The sequence below is a fragment of the Leuresthes tenuis genome, unplaced genomic scaffold, assembly GCF_036924035.1.
Source record: "Leuresthes tenuis unplaced genomic scaffold, fLeuTen1.0.hap1 SCAF_20, whole genome shotgun sequence".
In the NCBI taxonomy this organism is placed as follows: Eukaryota; Metazoa; Chordata; class Actinopteri; order Atheriniformes; family Atherinopsidae; genus Leuresthes; species Leuresthes tenuis.
Genome location: NW_027325374.1, coordinates 596290 through 607987, shown reverse-complemented (window position 1 = coordinate 607987; position 11698 = coordinate 596290). Strand labels below are relative to the sequence as shown.

Here is an 11698-nt window from a genome sequence, read left to right as displayed (position 1 = left end):
CTCGTGTTTGTTTGTGGAGCCATGTTCTTTCAGATCATTAAGCTAAGCTCCTATTTCTGTGTTACAATACTTGCAACATGCTTTAGAGTCGTCTCCCTGGAAAGCCGCGATCTAGGGCTCTGTCCGAAACCACTCCCTGACCACTATCTAGTGACCACGCCATTTTGTAGTGGTGTCCGTATGTTTAGTGATTATTAATGTTGGTCCACTTTTTTTTATTCAGCACAAGTTTCTTGTGTTTACCTTGAATCCAAATCTAGCCAGCCAGAGACTGCTGTGAATAGGGCAGCAGGGAAAGACCATGTGACAGATTGGAAAGACAGCTGACAGGAGGCAAAGACCCCAAATGTGCTGCCGTGGGCCAGCAATCCAGCAGTAACGAGGTCAAGCAGCTTTGTTACAGCTGAGTATCACACACTAAAACACTCCAGCTCTATTCATAGATACAGATAGTTACTCTATTGATCCAGGAAACAGTTTAGCAGTTAGCTGTAAATTAGCAGTTAGCTGTAAGTTAGCAGTTAGCTGTAAATTAGCAGTTAGCTGTAAGCTAGCAGTTAGCTGTAAGTTAGCAGTTAGCTGTAAGTTAGCAGTTAGCTGTAAATTAGCAGTTAGCTGTAAGTTAGCAGTTAGCTGTAAGTTAGCAGTTAGCTGTAAATTAGCAGTTAGCTGTAAATTAGCAGTTAGCTGTAAGCTAGCAGTTAGCTGTAAGTTAGCAGTTAGCTGTAAGTTAGCAGCAGATGCTAGCAAACAATGCTTTCTCATCAACAGTAATGGACCAAGCCGGAGATGTGCACAGCGTAACTCTTCTGTAATTTGTGGCATTTTTTAAACCCTTTTATTGTCTGTTTCCACATATTCATCTTTGATATAATGTAAGTTGCTCTGAGTATTTATTGTAGGATGATCTTTTCAACAACTGATTTATATATTCACCAGATTTTAAACTCTCTCCCCAGCTGACATCCTTTCGGCTGAACTACAGCTTCTTCTTCTTTACCCTCCACTGCGGCTCTCTAATGTGGAATATGTGGTCAGAACACGATCAGCAGCTGGCGGCACAAAACAGAACATTTCTAGAAGAATGTTAAAGAGCAGAGCTCACACTGATTTAAATAAACACAACAAACCATTTTATATCAGATTTTTATTGACTCAAAGATTTCAGGAGCAGCTTTGCTGGGCGAGGTGGGTCCTCTGTGGGTGGATCGGGTTCTCTGTGGGTGGATCGGGTTCTCTGTGGGTGGATCGGGTTCTCTGTGGGTGGATCGGGTTCTCTGTGGGTGGATCGGGTTCTCTGTGGGTGGATCGGGTTCTCTGTGGGTGGATCGGGTCCTCTGTGGGTGGATCGGGTTCTCTGTGGGTGGATCGGGTTCTTGGTTGGTGGCCGGGCCCTTCAGAACTGCTCAGAAGTACCTTGTGGGGTCACTCTTGTCACACATCTGGACATGAACATGTGAGGTGATTCCTGGGTAAACTCTCTGCATGGGCAGCATGGTTCCGATCCTCTCCCCCTTCCTCACTGATCCAGAGGTCCGGTCCGGCCTCACGTAGAACAGTTTGAAGCACAGACCTGCAGGACGAGTCACAGCCTCTCAATCAGTGAATCAATAATACAATCAATAACAGGCTCAGGGGTGCGTGCGGCGGACCGACCCTCTCCTCTCAGGTTGATTCCCTCATCGATGGCCGCCTTTTGGGGATCGTTGTAGACGACGAGTTTTCCGTGCAGCGTCGCATCAAACGGAGCGTAGACGGCCGACCCGTCTCGGCACACGATGTCCAGACCTTTGTGGACTCTGCCGTTCCTGAAAGCAGCGCACACCCAGCTGTTAACAGCTGCTTTAAAGGTTCAGGCAGTGGCTCAGTGTGGCTGTTTCTGTCTCACCGACTGGCTCCGTAGTGGCCCTGGCCGACGCTGTCCGACGTCCTTCTTCTGTTGTTCGGGTTTCCGTCGCAGAGCTGACCGAACTTAACGCCTTCAGACACCCACAGCACAGCTGGAGACACACGAGCACAGCTGTGAGTCTGTGTCACGCTTACTTCTAACGCAGAGGGTTGGTCACCGAAACATTTGCTCTCATTAAACCTTCACAGCAGCCACATGAAACCCGGCTAACGAAGGGCAGCAGCATTTATCAGAAACTCACCCAGTAAAACGATGATGCTCCTCATCCTCAGACCTCAGTGTTGGATCCAGATGAAGACTTCCTCCTGTCCTGGCAGCTTTTATAGGCTGAAGTCTGCACCAGCAGCTGGAAACAAACACAGGCTGGAGTTTTTAAAGTTTCCCAACAGCAGGAGGTGATGAAACTCTCTGTGCTGGCGACCCGTTTACAGAAAGTGAGCAGAACGCTCTCTGGTTGGAGTAAACTGCCGAGAGTTCATCTTCTGCTGAAAGTTGACCTTCAGACAGCAGCTATTCACTGAGCCGATGGAAGCAGGCCAGCACAGATCTGAAGTCACCTCCCCTGGTGTCACCGTTTGAGTTAATCAGTCAAACTTCATCTATAGAGAACTTTTCATTCAACTAGTTCAAATAGTTTAAAAGAACAACAATAAAACAGAAATTACAGCTTCGCAGTGATGGATTCTGGAGGAAATGAGAGATAGTGTCTCAGCCTGAGATAGAAACTGTGGTATTCTGCTGATAAAAACCAGTTCTGACATGTTGCTCAGGATCCGGGTCAGAGATCCTCTGCTGTGTTGGAGGGATTCACTGCCAGCTGCTGACAGCTTCTCTCTGGGCTTCAGCACCAATAACTAAAACTCCTGTTTGGTCCTGGCTGAGCAGTAGAAAGTGTTCTGCCGCCCATGACTTCTTACTTCTGAGTGTTTCCGTGTGTTTCCCACTGATCTTCATGGTCCTCAGTCACAGATCGGCCCTGAGCAGAAGCTACCTGACAGTTTCTAACAGGCTGGAAACAACATGACATCAGTGTGGAGGCGGACATCTTGTTTCTAACACTGGATCATCTGCATCCATCTGAAGAGCAGCTCAGGGTTCCTCATCCTGTGGAGCTTCACCTTCCTGTTAAACTGACAAGAAGTGGGCCCAGAGCTGAACCCTGCAGAACTCCTGGGTCCACTTTAAGAACATCTGGTTTACAGTTTATAAACCTCTACGTTCCTCTGATCCAGCCGATCCAACAGTGTGGAATAATGTGGGGGGGGGGGCCTGAAAGGATAGAGATTAGATTCTAGGAGCTGCAGTAACTGATGAGACAGAACTTTGGAGAACAGGTGGATGCTGTTTCCCAAAGAGGTGTCTGTGTAGAAGTGATACCTTTTTTATTCTGTTGTTTCACAGCCACAGCTGTCAGATCTGTTTCTGATGCACTTTCTTTCCCTTTTTCATCTGATTTGAACCGAATGTCTTTAGATACGAGTGCTGCAGCCTCTCCTTTGAGTGCTTTCTGTGCAGCGGGAGCAGCAGCTGACACGCAGGATGACATCAGAAGCAGGTAAACACACTGAGAGTTGACCAACAGTGGAAAGTTGTGACCTTCAGACAGCAGCTGTTTACTGAGGCTTCAGCACAGAGTCAACAGGGAGGCTGCAGGACTCACCCACAGCGGCCGAAAGGTCGGAGTTCACTGTCTGAGAGAGTGAATTACATCAGAAAACACCAGATCTTTTATCTCAGAGTGACGTTCAGCTCAGCTCTCTGTGTTGGAAACACTCCAGAAGTGAAAATCTCTTTTATTTCAGTCTGTAAAACAGTGAAACTCCACAAACTTTCACAGCTGCCTCAAGCAGGAACGCCAAATTAATCCAAAAATGTCCCGAAGAGGAAATAAAACCTTTGTTTTGTTTTGTAAAGACGAACTCCAGCCAACCTGAAACCATGTGACCTCACCTGAGGGACAGAGCACCTGCTCCCTGAGATATGATCATACAAACATGAGGAAACTGTCAGGAGACGGCGTCAGCCGCCACAGCAGGACTGAGAGTGAGCTCTTTAATTAGCAACTAAACTTCAGCTGAAACAAGTTCAGCAACAAGCGACTGACAGCATGTGAAGATACTTAAAAGTCCTGATCAGCCTCATTCTTTACATGTTTCCATAAAACAGGAAGCAGCTGCAGAGATTCACTGAAACATGTTCAAACCTGAACATAAACCCAGAATCTGAGGCAGAAACAGAGTTTTTATCAGTTCTCAGCAGCTTTAAAGTGAATCTCTGGTCTGAGCTCCTTTATTCTCCAACACAGCCTGAACCCTCTGAGACAAGCTTTCTGTCATTTCTTTAAGGAGTCTTCAGGAATAGTTCTCCAGGCTTCTTGAAGGACATCCCAAAGCTCTTCTTTGGATGTGGGCTGCCTTTTGTTCCGTTCTCTGTCAGATGATCCCACACTGCTTCAATAATGTTGAGGTCCGGGCTCTGGGGAGGATTCATCCCTCCATAAGACCTGTTGCCACTGATTTTCAGTCCACTTCTTGTGTCATTTGGCACAGCTCAGCCTTTTCTCCCTGTTTCCCTTCCTTAAGAACGGCTTCTTGACAGCCACCCTTCCATGGAGACCATTTCTGATGAGGCTTGGGCCAACAGTAGATGGATCAGCTGAAGGTCCAGATGCATCTCTCAGGTCCTGTCAGGTCACAGCTGGATTTTTTCCTCTTTCTTAAGGACATCACTTTCAGATCCTGTTCATCTGCTGGAGATAGTTTTTTAGGCCTGACACTTCTTCTTTTGTCCTCCACTTGTCCAGTTTCCTCAAATGTTTTAAGGACACACTGCACACCATGCTGAGATATGCCAAGTTTTCAGCTAATAGCTCTTTGGGAATCACCTTGTTGCTGCAGAAATCCTATTTTCTGTCTGTCAAACTGTGTTTTCTTTGCTGTTTTTCATAGATGCAGCTAAAGAAATGGGAACAAATGATGTGTCTTTGTGACAGGCTGCTGGTAACAAAGTGCCTAAAGATCCAGTTTAAAATGGCTTCTTTGCTAAGTTGTCTGTTCTGTGTCGACACAACACTGGTTCACCCCTTGAGTTAGGAGCCTTTTTTCTGCCTGAAGGGTTCAAAGGTCAGAGTTAAGTGGCTGAACAGAGAAAAAACACTGAAAATGCTCAGGAACAAGGACTGAAGATGAGGGAAAAAGCAGAAAAACTGTGAAAGAGCTTCAGAAAGCTGCAGAACTGTTGATCAGGACACTTTAAAGGTTTCAGAAAGCTGCAGAACTGTTGATCAGGACACTTTAAAGGTTACAGAAAGCTGCAGAACTGTTGATCAGGACACTTTAAAGGTTACAGAAAGCTGCAGAACTGTTGATCAGGACACTTTAAAGGTTTCAGAAAGCTGCAGAACTGTTGATCAGGACACTTTAAAGGTTTCAGAAAGCTGCAGAACTGTTGATCAGGACACTTTAAAGGTTTCAGTAAAGTATGGAAGAAATGAGGCTGGATCAGGAGTCTGGGTCGGGACTCTTGTACAGTTCTGTAATAATCCATTAAAAATAAGGACTGCATTAATGAATCAGTTGTTTATTTGCTTTCACTCTGTTCTTTTCTCAGTTTATTCATTTTTCTTGCAGACACCAGAGGAGGAGGAGGAGGAGGAGGAGGAGGAGGAGGAGGAGAAGGAGGAGGAGGAGGAGGAGGAGGAGCAGGAGGAGGAGGAGCTTCTTTCACTGTCCGGCAGAGACACCTGCTGGTGAGGACATGAACTGCATCATTAAACTCTGGATCAGGACATATCGTAGTTATCTCTGGCGCTCCATCCCTCTTTCTTAGCTTTAAGTTAGTTTCTATAGTAGAACCTATAACAGCTGGACTGTAAACTACAAAGCTGCAGTGTCTGTAATTTTAAAGGTTCCTGCTGTCTGAACTCCAAAAGAAAACATTTAGTCTGAAAGATTTAAAATAAGATATAACTGATATAGTTTGGAGCCGTTTCCAAACCATTAAAGGATTTTTATTAAACTTATTAAAAATAGGAATATCAAGAGCAGAACTTATGGTGCCTGAAGGGTTGGTGGTTCGATCCCCAGCTGCACCTGGAAGAGGAAACTGGAACCTGTGTGTGTGAACGGGCTTGTGGTGCGAAACCAGTTTAATCGGTCGTGACTCGAAAAGAACTTTGGAAAACAGTTGGTTTGGTACCGCTTTAATCTGATGAGGAGCACAGAATCAGGCTGAGGCTCAGAAACGGAATATTCTGAGTTTTTACTTTTAGCTTTTATTTGACGGAGCAGAGAAGTTTACGCAGTTCATTTAGAGTTCAGACGTCTGGATTCATCTATCGAGGACGGCCAAGCTGGAAAAAATGCATCTTTAAGCCGAAATGTTCCATTTCTACGTCTCCATGACGACTGAAGTCTGTAGCTGCCGCGGTGCTTCAGTTGAGCGCCAGGCCCTCGCTGACGGGCATGTTGATGTGAGCCGTCAGCAGCGGCGAGCTCTTCCCCTCGTGCAGGACGAACACCTTGATGATGTCAGAGATGCCCTTGTCGCTGGTGCACTCCACGAAGGTCTCGACGGGGTAGATGAGTCCGGGCACCAGCAGGGGGACCCTCATGTAGGGGCTCCTCATCCTGTAGAGGCTCTCGTCGTACAGGAAGCTGATGGCCAGGTTCATGACGGGCCGGCAGGCCGCCGTATTCTGCACATTCAGGGTCAGCTTGAAGGATGGACCCAGACCCTGGACCACGGCGTTCATCTTGAGCGGCTCGGAGAGGCTGGCGGACATCGGCGTCAGACTGGACTCCAGCGCCTTCATGTAAGCTTTGGCGGCGGCCAGGCGCATGCGGCTCAGGTCCATCTGGAAGGCGCGGTGCATGGCCAGGCCGTTCTCGCGCTCTCTCAGCGTCTGGTCCACGTAAAGTTTGGTCTTCTTGGGCACGTTGAGGCGGACGCTCTGGGCCAGTGGCGGGCCAGGGGCGCTGTCCCGGTCGTCAAACACCGCCGTCCTCTTCAGGATCTTCACCATCAGGCCGCCTCCCTTTGTGGTCATGATGAGGGTCCCGTCCTCACGCCCGTACCGGCCGAAGCAGATGCTGGTCACCACGTCGGGCGCTTTGAGGATGCTCAGCAGGTTCTTGTCCCGGTACAAATGCACTTCACAGTTAGCCAGGCCCACCAGAACTGCCTGGAAGCCCCTGGTGGGGAGGTCCATGGTGACCATGGTGGTGATGGGGGCAGGGAGGACGGTCTTCCAGAGCTTCTTCCCCTGAGGACACAACAGGAAATGTAAGAGACTGTGGAAGATGAACCAAACCTGCTTTGCACCGGGACATTAAAGTGTTCCTTTCCTTCCGAGGACAGGCTGGACAAACTCCTGCACTCCAGCAGAGGAGAGGCTCCATATTTACCTCCTCACACTTTACCTTCTGAGTGAAGCCCTGCAGGCTCTCATCGGTGCAGCCGACCACCACGTTCTTCCCAACTCTCACCAGACCGACCGGGTGGGACGGCAGCTCGATGCAGTACTTCGGTTTGTCCGACTCCCTAAACAGCAGCAGCACAAAGTCAGCTTTAAGGAGTCCTGCTGCAGCCCCCAGACCAGAGCTACGGCTCATCAGGTGTGTCTCACCTGCGCAGGATGTAGATGTTGCCGTTGCGACACGCCACCGTGATGCGGAATTCCACGTCGAACTGACCCGTGACGTCCATCGTGGTCGGAGTGGCGGGCAGCGACATCTGAGGCAGTCACAGAGAAGTTAGAGATGCTTATTTCTGTGAAAGAGGCCCAGCTGGGACCCCGCGGTTCAGACCGCCTTTACCTTGGAGAGGATGATGAAAGCCTCGGGGTCGAGGATGAAGACGTCGCCGCTCTCTGTACCGATCACCAGACAGCTGACACCATCCTCGTCCGCCGTGCTCTTCTTCAGAGTCCCGATGCAGGTGATGACCGTCTGAAGGAAGAAGAGGATGGATGTGAGCAGGATTCGGTTCTGATCCGAAACCCACGGTCTGACTGTAAAGGAGCTCGGCACGCTGTCATCGAGAGGTTTCTGGTGTGATTTAGTTGTGAATGTGTCTGTTGTTGTTCAATTCAAACCAATATCTTTAGCTACGGTGTCCCACAAGGATCACCTCCAGGTCCTCTTTGGTTTAACCTTCATGTTGACACCAAATCAGTTTATCAATAACTGCGTCAGTGAGTGAGCTCGTTATCAATATGCTGACACAGCAGGGATCTCTGATTGGCCCAAAATGATTTACTTGCTGTATTAATGGTATTTGTGATGCAACTTGTCAGAATTTTGCAGGTAAAACTTATTAAGCAGTAATTCTGTAGGAATCTGGTCTAATTCTTGATATCCTCCAAACTTCTGATGTTTTTATTGAATAAAACTGTAATAACTGTGAAGGCTGAATAAACACTGAACTATCGGCTCAGATGTGACTGAAACCAGCAGAACCCGCTGACCTTACAGACGCCGTGACGTGAGGGTTACCTGCCGCCTGATTGGCTGCTGCTTGTGCAGTTGGACAAAGTCGTCCATGTCGCCGGCGTCCAGCGACAGGAAGCTGAGCGAGCGGACCGACAGCGGGACGTCAGCCTTCTTCCTGATGCTCTCCAACATCTCCTTCAGAGTCAGGTGATCGATCTGACCCTCCCTCACCTGCTCCCACACGTCCTGGCCAATCAGAGCACAGGTCAGCTAACGGGACTTTTTTCTTGTCCATACGACACAAGAAGCTATAAAAACTGATTCCAAACACTGAGCTGCAGCTCGTTCAGTGACAGCAGCAGGAACCGAGCCTCTGGGCTGCTGCTCGAGAAGCAGAGCTGAACAGAACCGTCTGCATGTTTAATGACAGATTTAATGACCCCCCCCCCCCCCCCCCCCCCCCCGTGGTGGCGTCCTCCTCTCCTCTCAGGATCATTAAAGTTAGGGTTAGGGTTAAAATTAAAGTCAGAGTTAGGGTCTGAAATCATTCCGGTCTCAGCTGGATTTAGGGACAGGGGCAGAGGAACATGGAAAACTCGATTTGAGTGAATGACCACGTGCTTTCTGTGGACTCAGATCCTGAATCTAAAATCACAGCTGATTAGCGTTTCTAAAAGATTTCAGTCTGAACCCCGTCAGCCTAAGCCTGAGAAAAGGTGGAGCACAGGTGGAGCACAGGTGGAGCAAGAGGTGGAGCAAGAGGTGGAGCAACAGGTGGAGCAACAGGTGGAGCAAGAGGTGGAGCAACAGGTGGAGCAAGAGGTGGAGCACAGGTGGAGCAACAGGTGGAGCACAGGTGGAGCAAGAGGTGGAGCAACAGGTGGAGCAACAGGTGGAGCACAGGTGGAGCAAGAGGTAGAGCAACAGGTGGAGCAAGAGGTGGGGCACAGGTGGAGCACAGGTGGAGCAAGAGGTGGAGCAAGAGGTGGAGCAAGAGGTGGAGCACAGGTGGAGCACAGGTGGAGCAAGAGGTGGAGCAACAGGTGGAGCAACAGGTGGAGCAACAGGTGGAGCAAGAGGTGGAGCAACAGGTGGAGCAAGAGGTGGAGCACAGGTGGAGCAAGAGGTGGACAGAAAAGAATTAAAGGACCAATAACAGAAAGCTGCCACAGAAACATGATAAAAACACATTTTATTGGATTTAATCAAATAGTTTTCACTTCATTCTTGGGTGAAATGGTCGTATTTTACGGTTTTAATCACCTTGCAGCATGTTTTACGTCATGAGATGCAGAAGTAAACTTGGTTTGTACTTGAATCCTTTAAATACCCTAAAATGTAACGGCTGACCCACAGACCTGCTCCAGCGCGTTGACCTCCAGCCCCGGCAGCGTGAACTTGAAGTACGGACGCAGGTTTTTGTAGACGTAGATGCAGGGTCCGGACGCCACGGCGACAGCAGGGATGCGGGGCTCATGCAGGTCCATGAAGAAGGCCACGAGGCCGGCGGGCAGGTCCAGCAGCGTGCTCTCGCTCATCAGCGCCGTGCCCCGGTACACCTTCAGCTTCATGCCGGACGAGCCGGTGCCCAGGTCCCCCACCACCAGCCGGCTCTCCCCGTCCCCGCTCAGGTCCGCCAGGTCCACGCAGGAAGAGAAGGTGTAGAGCCCGGCCACCGGGTCGTAGTGGGCGTCCAGCCACCTCCCCCCATCCCCGGACTCCACAGAAGACATGTCAGACTTTACCAGGATGAGCTGCTACACAGAGTCCTGCACACGGAGAAAAGCTGTCACAGTTCTTACAATTACCACCATTCACCAGGTGGTGGCGCCCTTCCAGCCGACAGAACCACGCTTCGTTGCCCTGAGAAGTGATTCAGTTAAAGGCAGCAGCGTAATGTGCCCCTGCATGACCTCAGAATGTGACACAGCGAGTCAATAAAACTGGGAAAACAATGATTTGTTGTTTACTTTGCAAAGATTTGTAAAGAGACGATTCATCTCTGCATTATTCAAACTAAGCCTTTAACCTCGGCTCCTCATCAGCCTGTTTAAAGGGAACAAAGATGCTGCTGTGAGGTTTGGTAGCACTGTGTTCTGGGACCAGAAAGAAGATTACTGATATCAGACCATCTCTAAGCAGCGTCCTGTTCCTGTCAGTTTTATTCAAAACTCCTGCAGCAGAGGCAAGGCCAGGCTGATCAGAAGGACAGGTCGAAATAGAGCCAAATAAACCAGGATCAGGATGAAGTCTGAGGTCAAGGTGCGTCACTTTCTGAACAATAATGGATGAAGACCCAGGAGGGCTCCACTGCTGACAGAAAACACAGAAAAGCCAGACAGGAATTCACCCGAATGACTGTTGACAAGCGTCAGCTCTGCGTTTACAGGAGGAAAAGGCATCACCACAAGCATCACCAAAGTCCACAGGCATCACCAAAGTCCACAGGCATCACCAAAGTCCACAGGCATCACCACAGGCATCACCACCCAGAGTCAGAAAGCTCAGCCTCACTTCCAGCAGGACAAGAAACATGCAGCTAAAGCGCTCAGGAACAGACGCCCTCCGTCAACCCGGACCTGAATCCTGATGAACATCTATGGAAAGATATGAAAGTCTGAAATAGGAGCCCTCGGCAGCTGGAGCAGTTCAGGGATAGTGGTCCAAAGTACCCGCTGCTCATTCACAGCGGTGCTGGCTGCAGAACATCTTAAATTCAACATCCATTTGGTCCAAAAAGTCTGATTTGTGTGAAATGTGCGATAAACAACAAAGGAGAGTTAGGGTAAACTTACGTTATTACAATGATTACCTTAGCATAAATAACACCCCTCCCGACTCACCGTTGTCAAGGCAACCAGGTCACCGCGTCCCTTCGCAGCTGCCGTTTTCTGCCGTTTTCAGCCCTTTTCTGCCGTTTATCGCGAAGTTCTGAGACGCCGCTTCAAGAAAAATGTCAGAGACACTTTGTCTGAGTCAGACTGATCCAATTCGGGTATTAAAGCCCCAGCTAGCTGTTGTTTCTGAGGCTCTAATCCTCAAATCCGCTTCCAGCCCCGCGGGTCCTCCTCCGCCTTCACCCGTGGTCTCTGTCTGATGACGTCACTTTCCCTCGCCATTGTTTACCTTTTATTTTCTTAATATTTTTTCGAAATACGACTTAATCTTTCACCTTGTCATCCAGGAGCTCTAAGTTTATGTTTGAATTGAAATAAGTGTGACGTGTTGCAGCCAAAGAGAAATGCAGTTTCCTGCCAAATATCAGGAAACCTGATTTCCAAAGAACGTTAATTTCTTCTGTTCCAACAAAGTTAAGCTGGGTTAGGCTGAAGGCCTGTTTCCACCTCACTTTCCCTCC

The 11698-nt window shown here is 49.0% G+C and overlaps 3 protein-coding genes across 7 annotated transcripts in view; all 3 read right to left on the bottom strand.

Annotated features, from left to right (window-relative positions):
• LOC140277934 (microfibril-associated glycoprotein 4-like) overlaps positions 1-1216 on the bottom strand; it is an 8087-nt gene extending 6871 nt beyond the window's left edge. For 2 of the 4 annotated variants that reach the window (XM_072372783.1, XM_072372784.1), the window contains exon 1: positions 937-1028. The gene's annotated coding sequence lies outside the window, so the exon portion shown is untranslated. Of the gene's footprint in view, positions 1-936; positions 1029-1130 lie in introns of those variants that run through there. The other 2 variants (XM_072372785.1, XM_072372786.1) reach the window with 2 other exon arrangements.
• LOC140277937 (leukocyte cell-derived chemotaxin-2-like) lies at positions 1133-2235 on the bottom strand. Its single transcript, XM_072372789.1, has 4 exons — positions 2151-2235; positions 1889-2000; positions 1657-1808; positions 1133-1573 (listed from the first exon to the last, which is right to left on the bottom strand). The coding sequence occupies exons 1-4, from the start codon at positions 2173-2175 to the stop codon at positions 1407-1409; spliced, it is 456 nt and encodes a 151-aa protein (XP_072228890.1). The 5' UTR covers positions 2176-2235; the 3' UTR covers positions 1133-1406.
• A 3924-nt stretch (positions 2236-6159) lies between these two features.
• On the bottom strand, positions 6160-11447 carry bbs1 (Bardet-Biedl syndrome 1). Of its 2 annotated transcripts, XM_072373655.1 has the most exons (7): positions 11184-11447; positions 9699-10109; positions 8404-8586; positions 7726-7857; positions 7536-7642; positions 7330-7450; positions 6160-7172 (listed from the first exon to the last, which is right to left on the bottom strand). In XM_072373655.1, exons 2-7 carry the CDS (start codon positions 10071-10073, stop codon positions 6342-6344), a joined length of 1749 nt encoding a protein of 582 aa, XP_072229756.1. In that variant the 5' UTR covers positions 10074-10109; positions 11184-11447; the 3' UTR covers positions 6160-6341. The 2 variants fall into 2 exon arrangements, with proteins under 2 accessions (XP_072229756.1, XP_072229757.1); XM_072373656.1 differs by lacking the exon at positions 11184-11447 and having other exon boundaries at positions 9699-10754.
• Positions 11448-11698: the final 251 nt, after the last annotated feature.

Coding starts and splice junctions, on each gene's coding strand:
- LOC140277937 (XM_072372789.1), bottom strand. CDS start 2,175: ATGAGGAGCATCATCGTTTTACTGG. Junction 1,809..1,888: donor GGCCACTACGGAGCCAGTCG/GTGAGACAGAAA, acceptor CGCTGCTTTCAG/GAACGGCAGAGTCCACAAAG. Junction 1,574..1,656: donor AATCAACCTGAGAGGAGAGG/GTCGGTCCGCCG, acceptor CTCGTCCTGCAG/GTCTGTGCTTCAAACTGTTC.
- bbs1 (XM_072373655.1), bottom strand. CDS start 10,073: ATGTCTTCTGTGGAGTCCGGGGATGGGGGGAGGTGGCTGGACGCCCAC. Junction 8,587..9,698: donor AGGTCAACGCGCTGGAGCAG/GTCTGTGGGTCA, acceptor CTGATTGGCCAG/GACGTGTGGGAGCAGGTGAG. Junction 7,451..7,535: donor AACATCTACATCCTGCGCAG/GTGAGACACACC, acceptor GCTGCTGTTTAG/GGAGTCGGACAAACCGAAGT.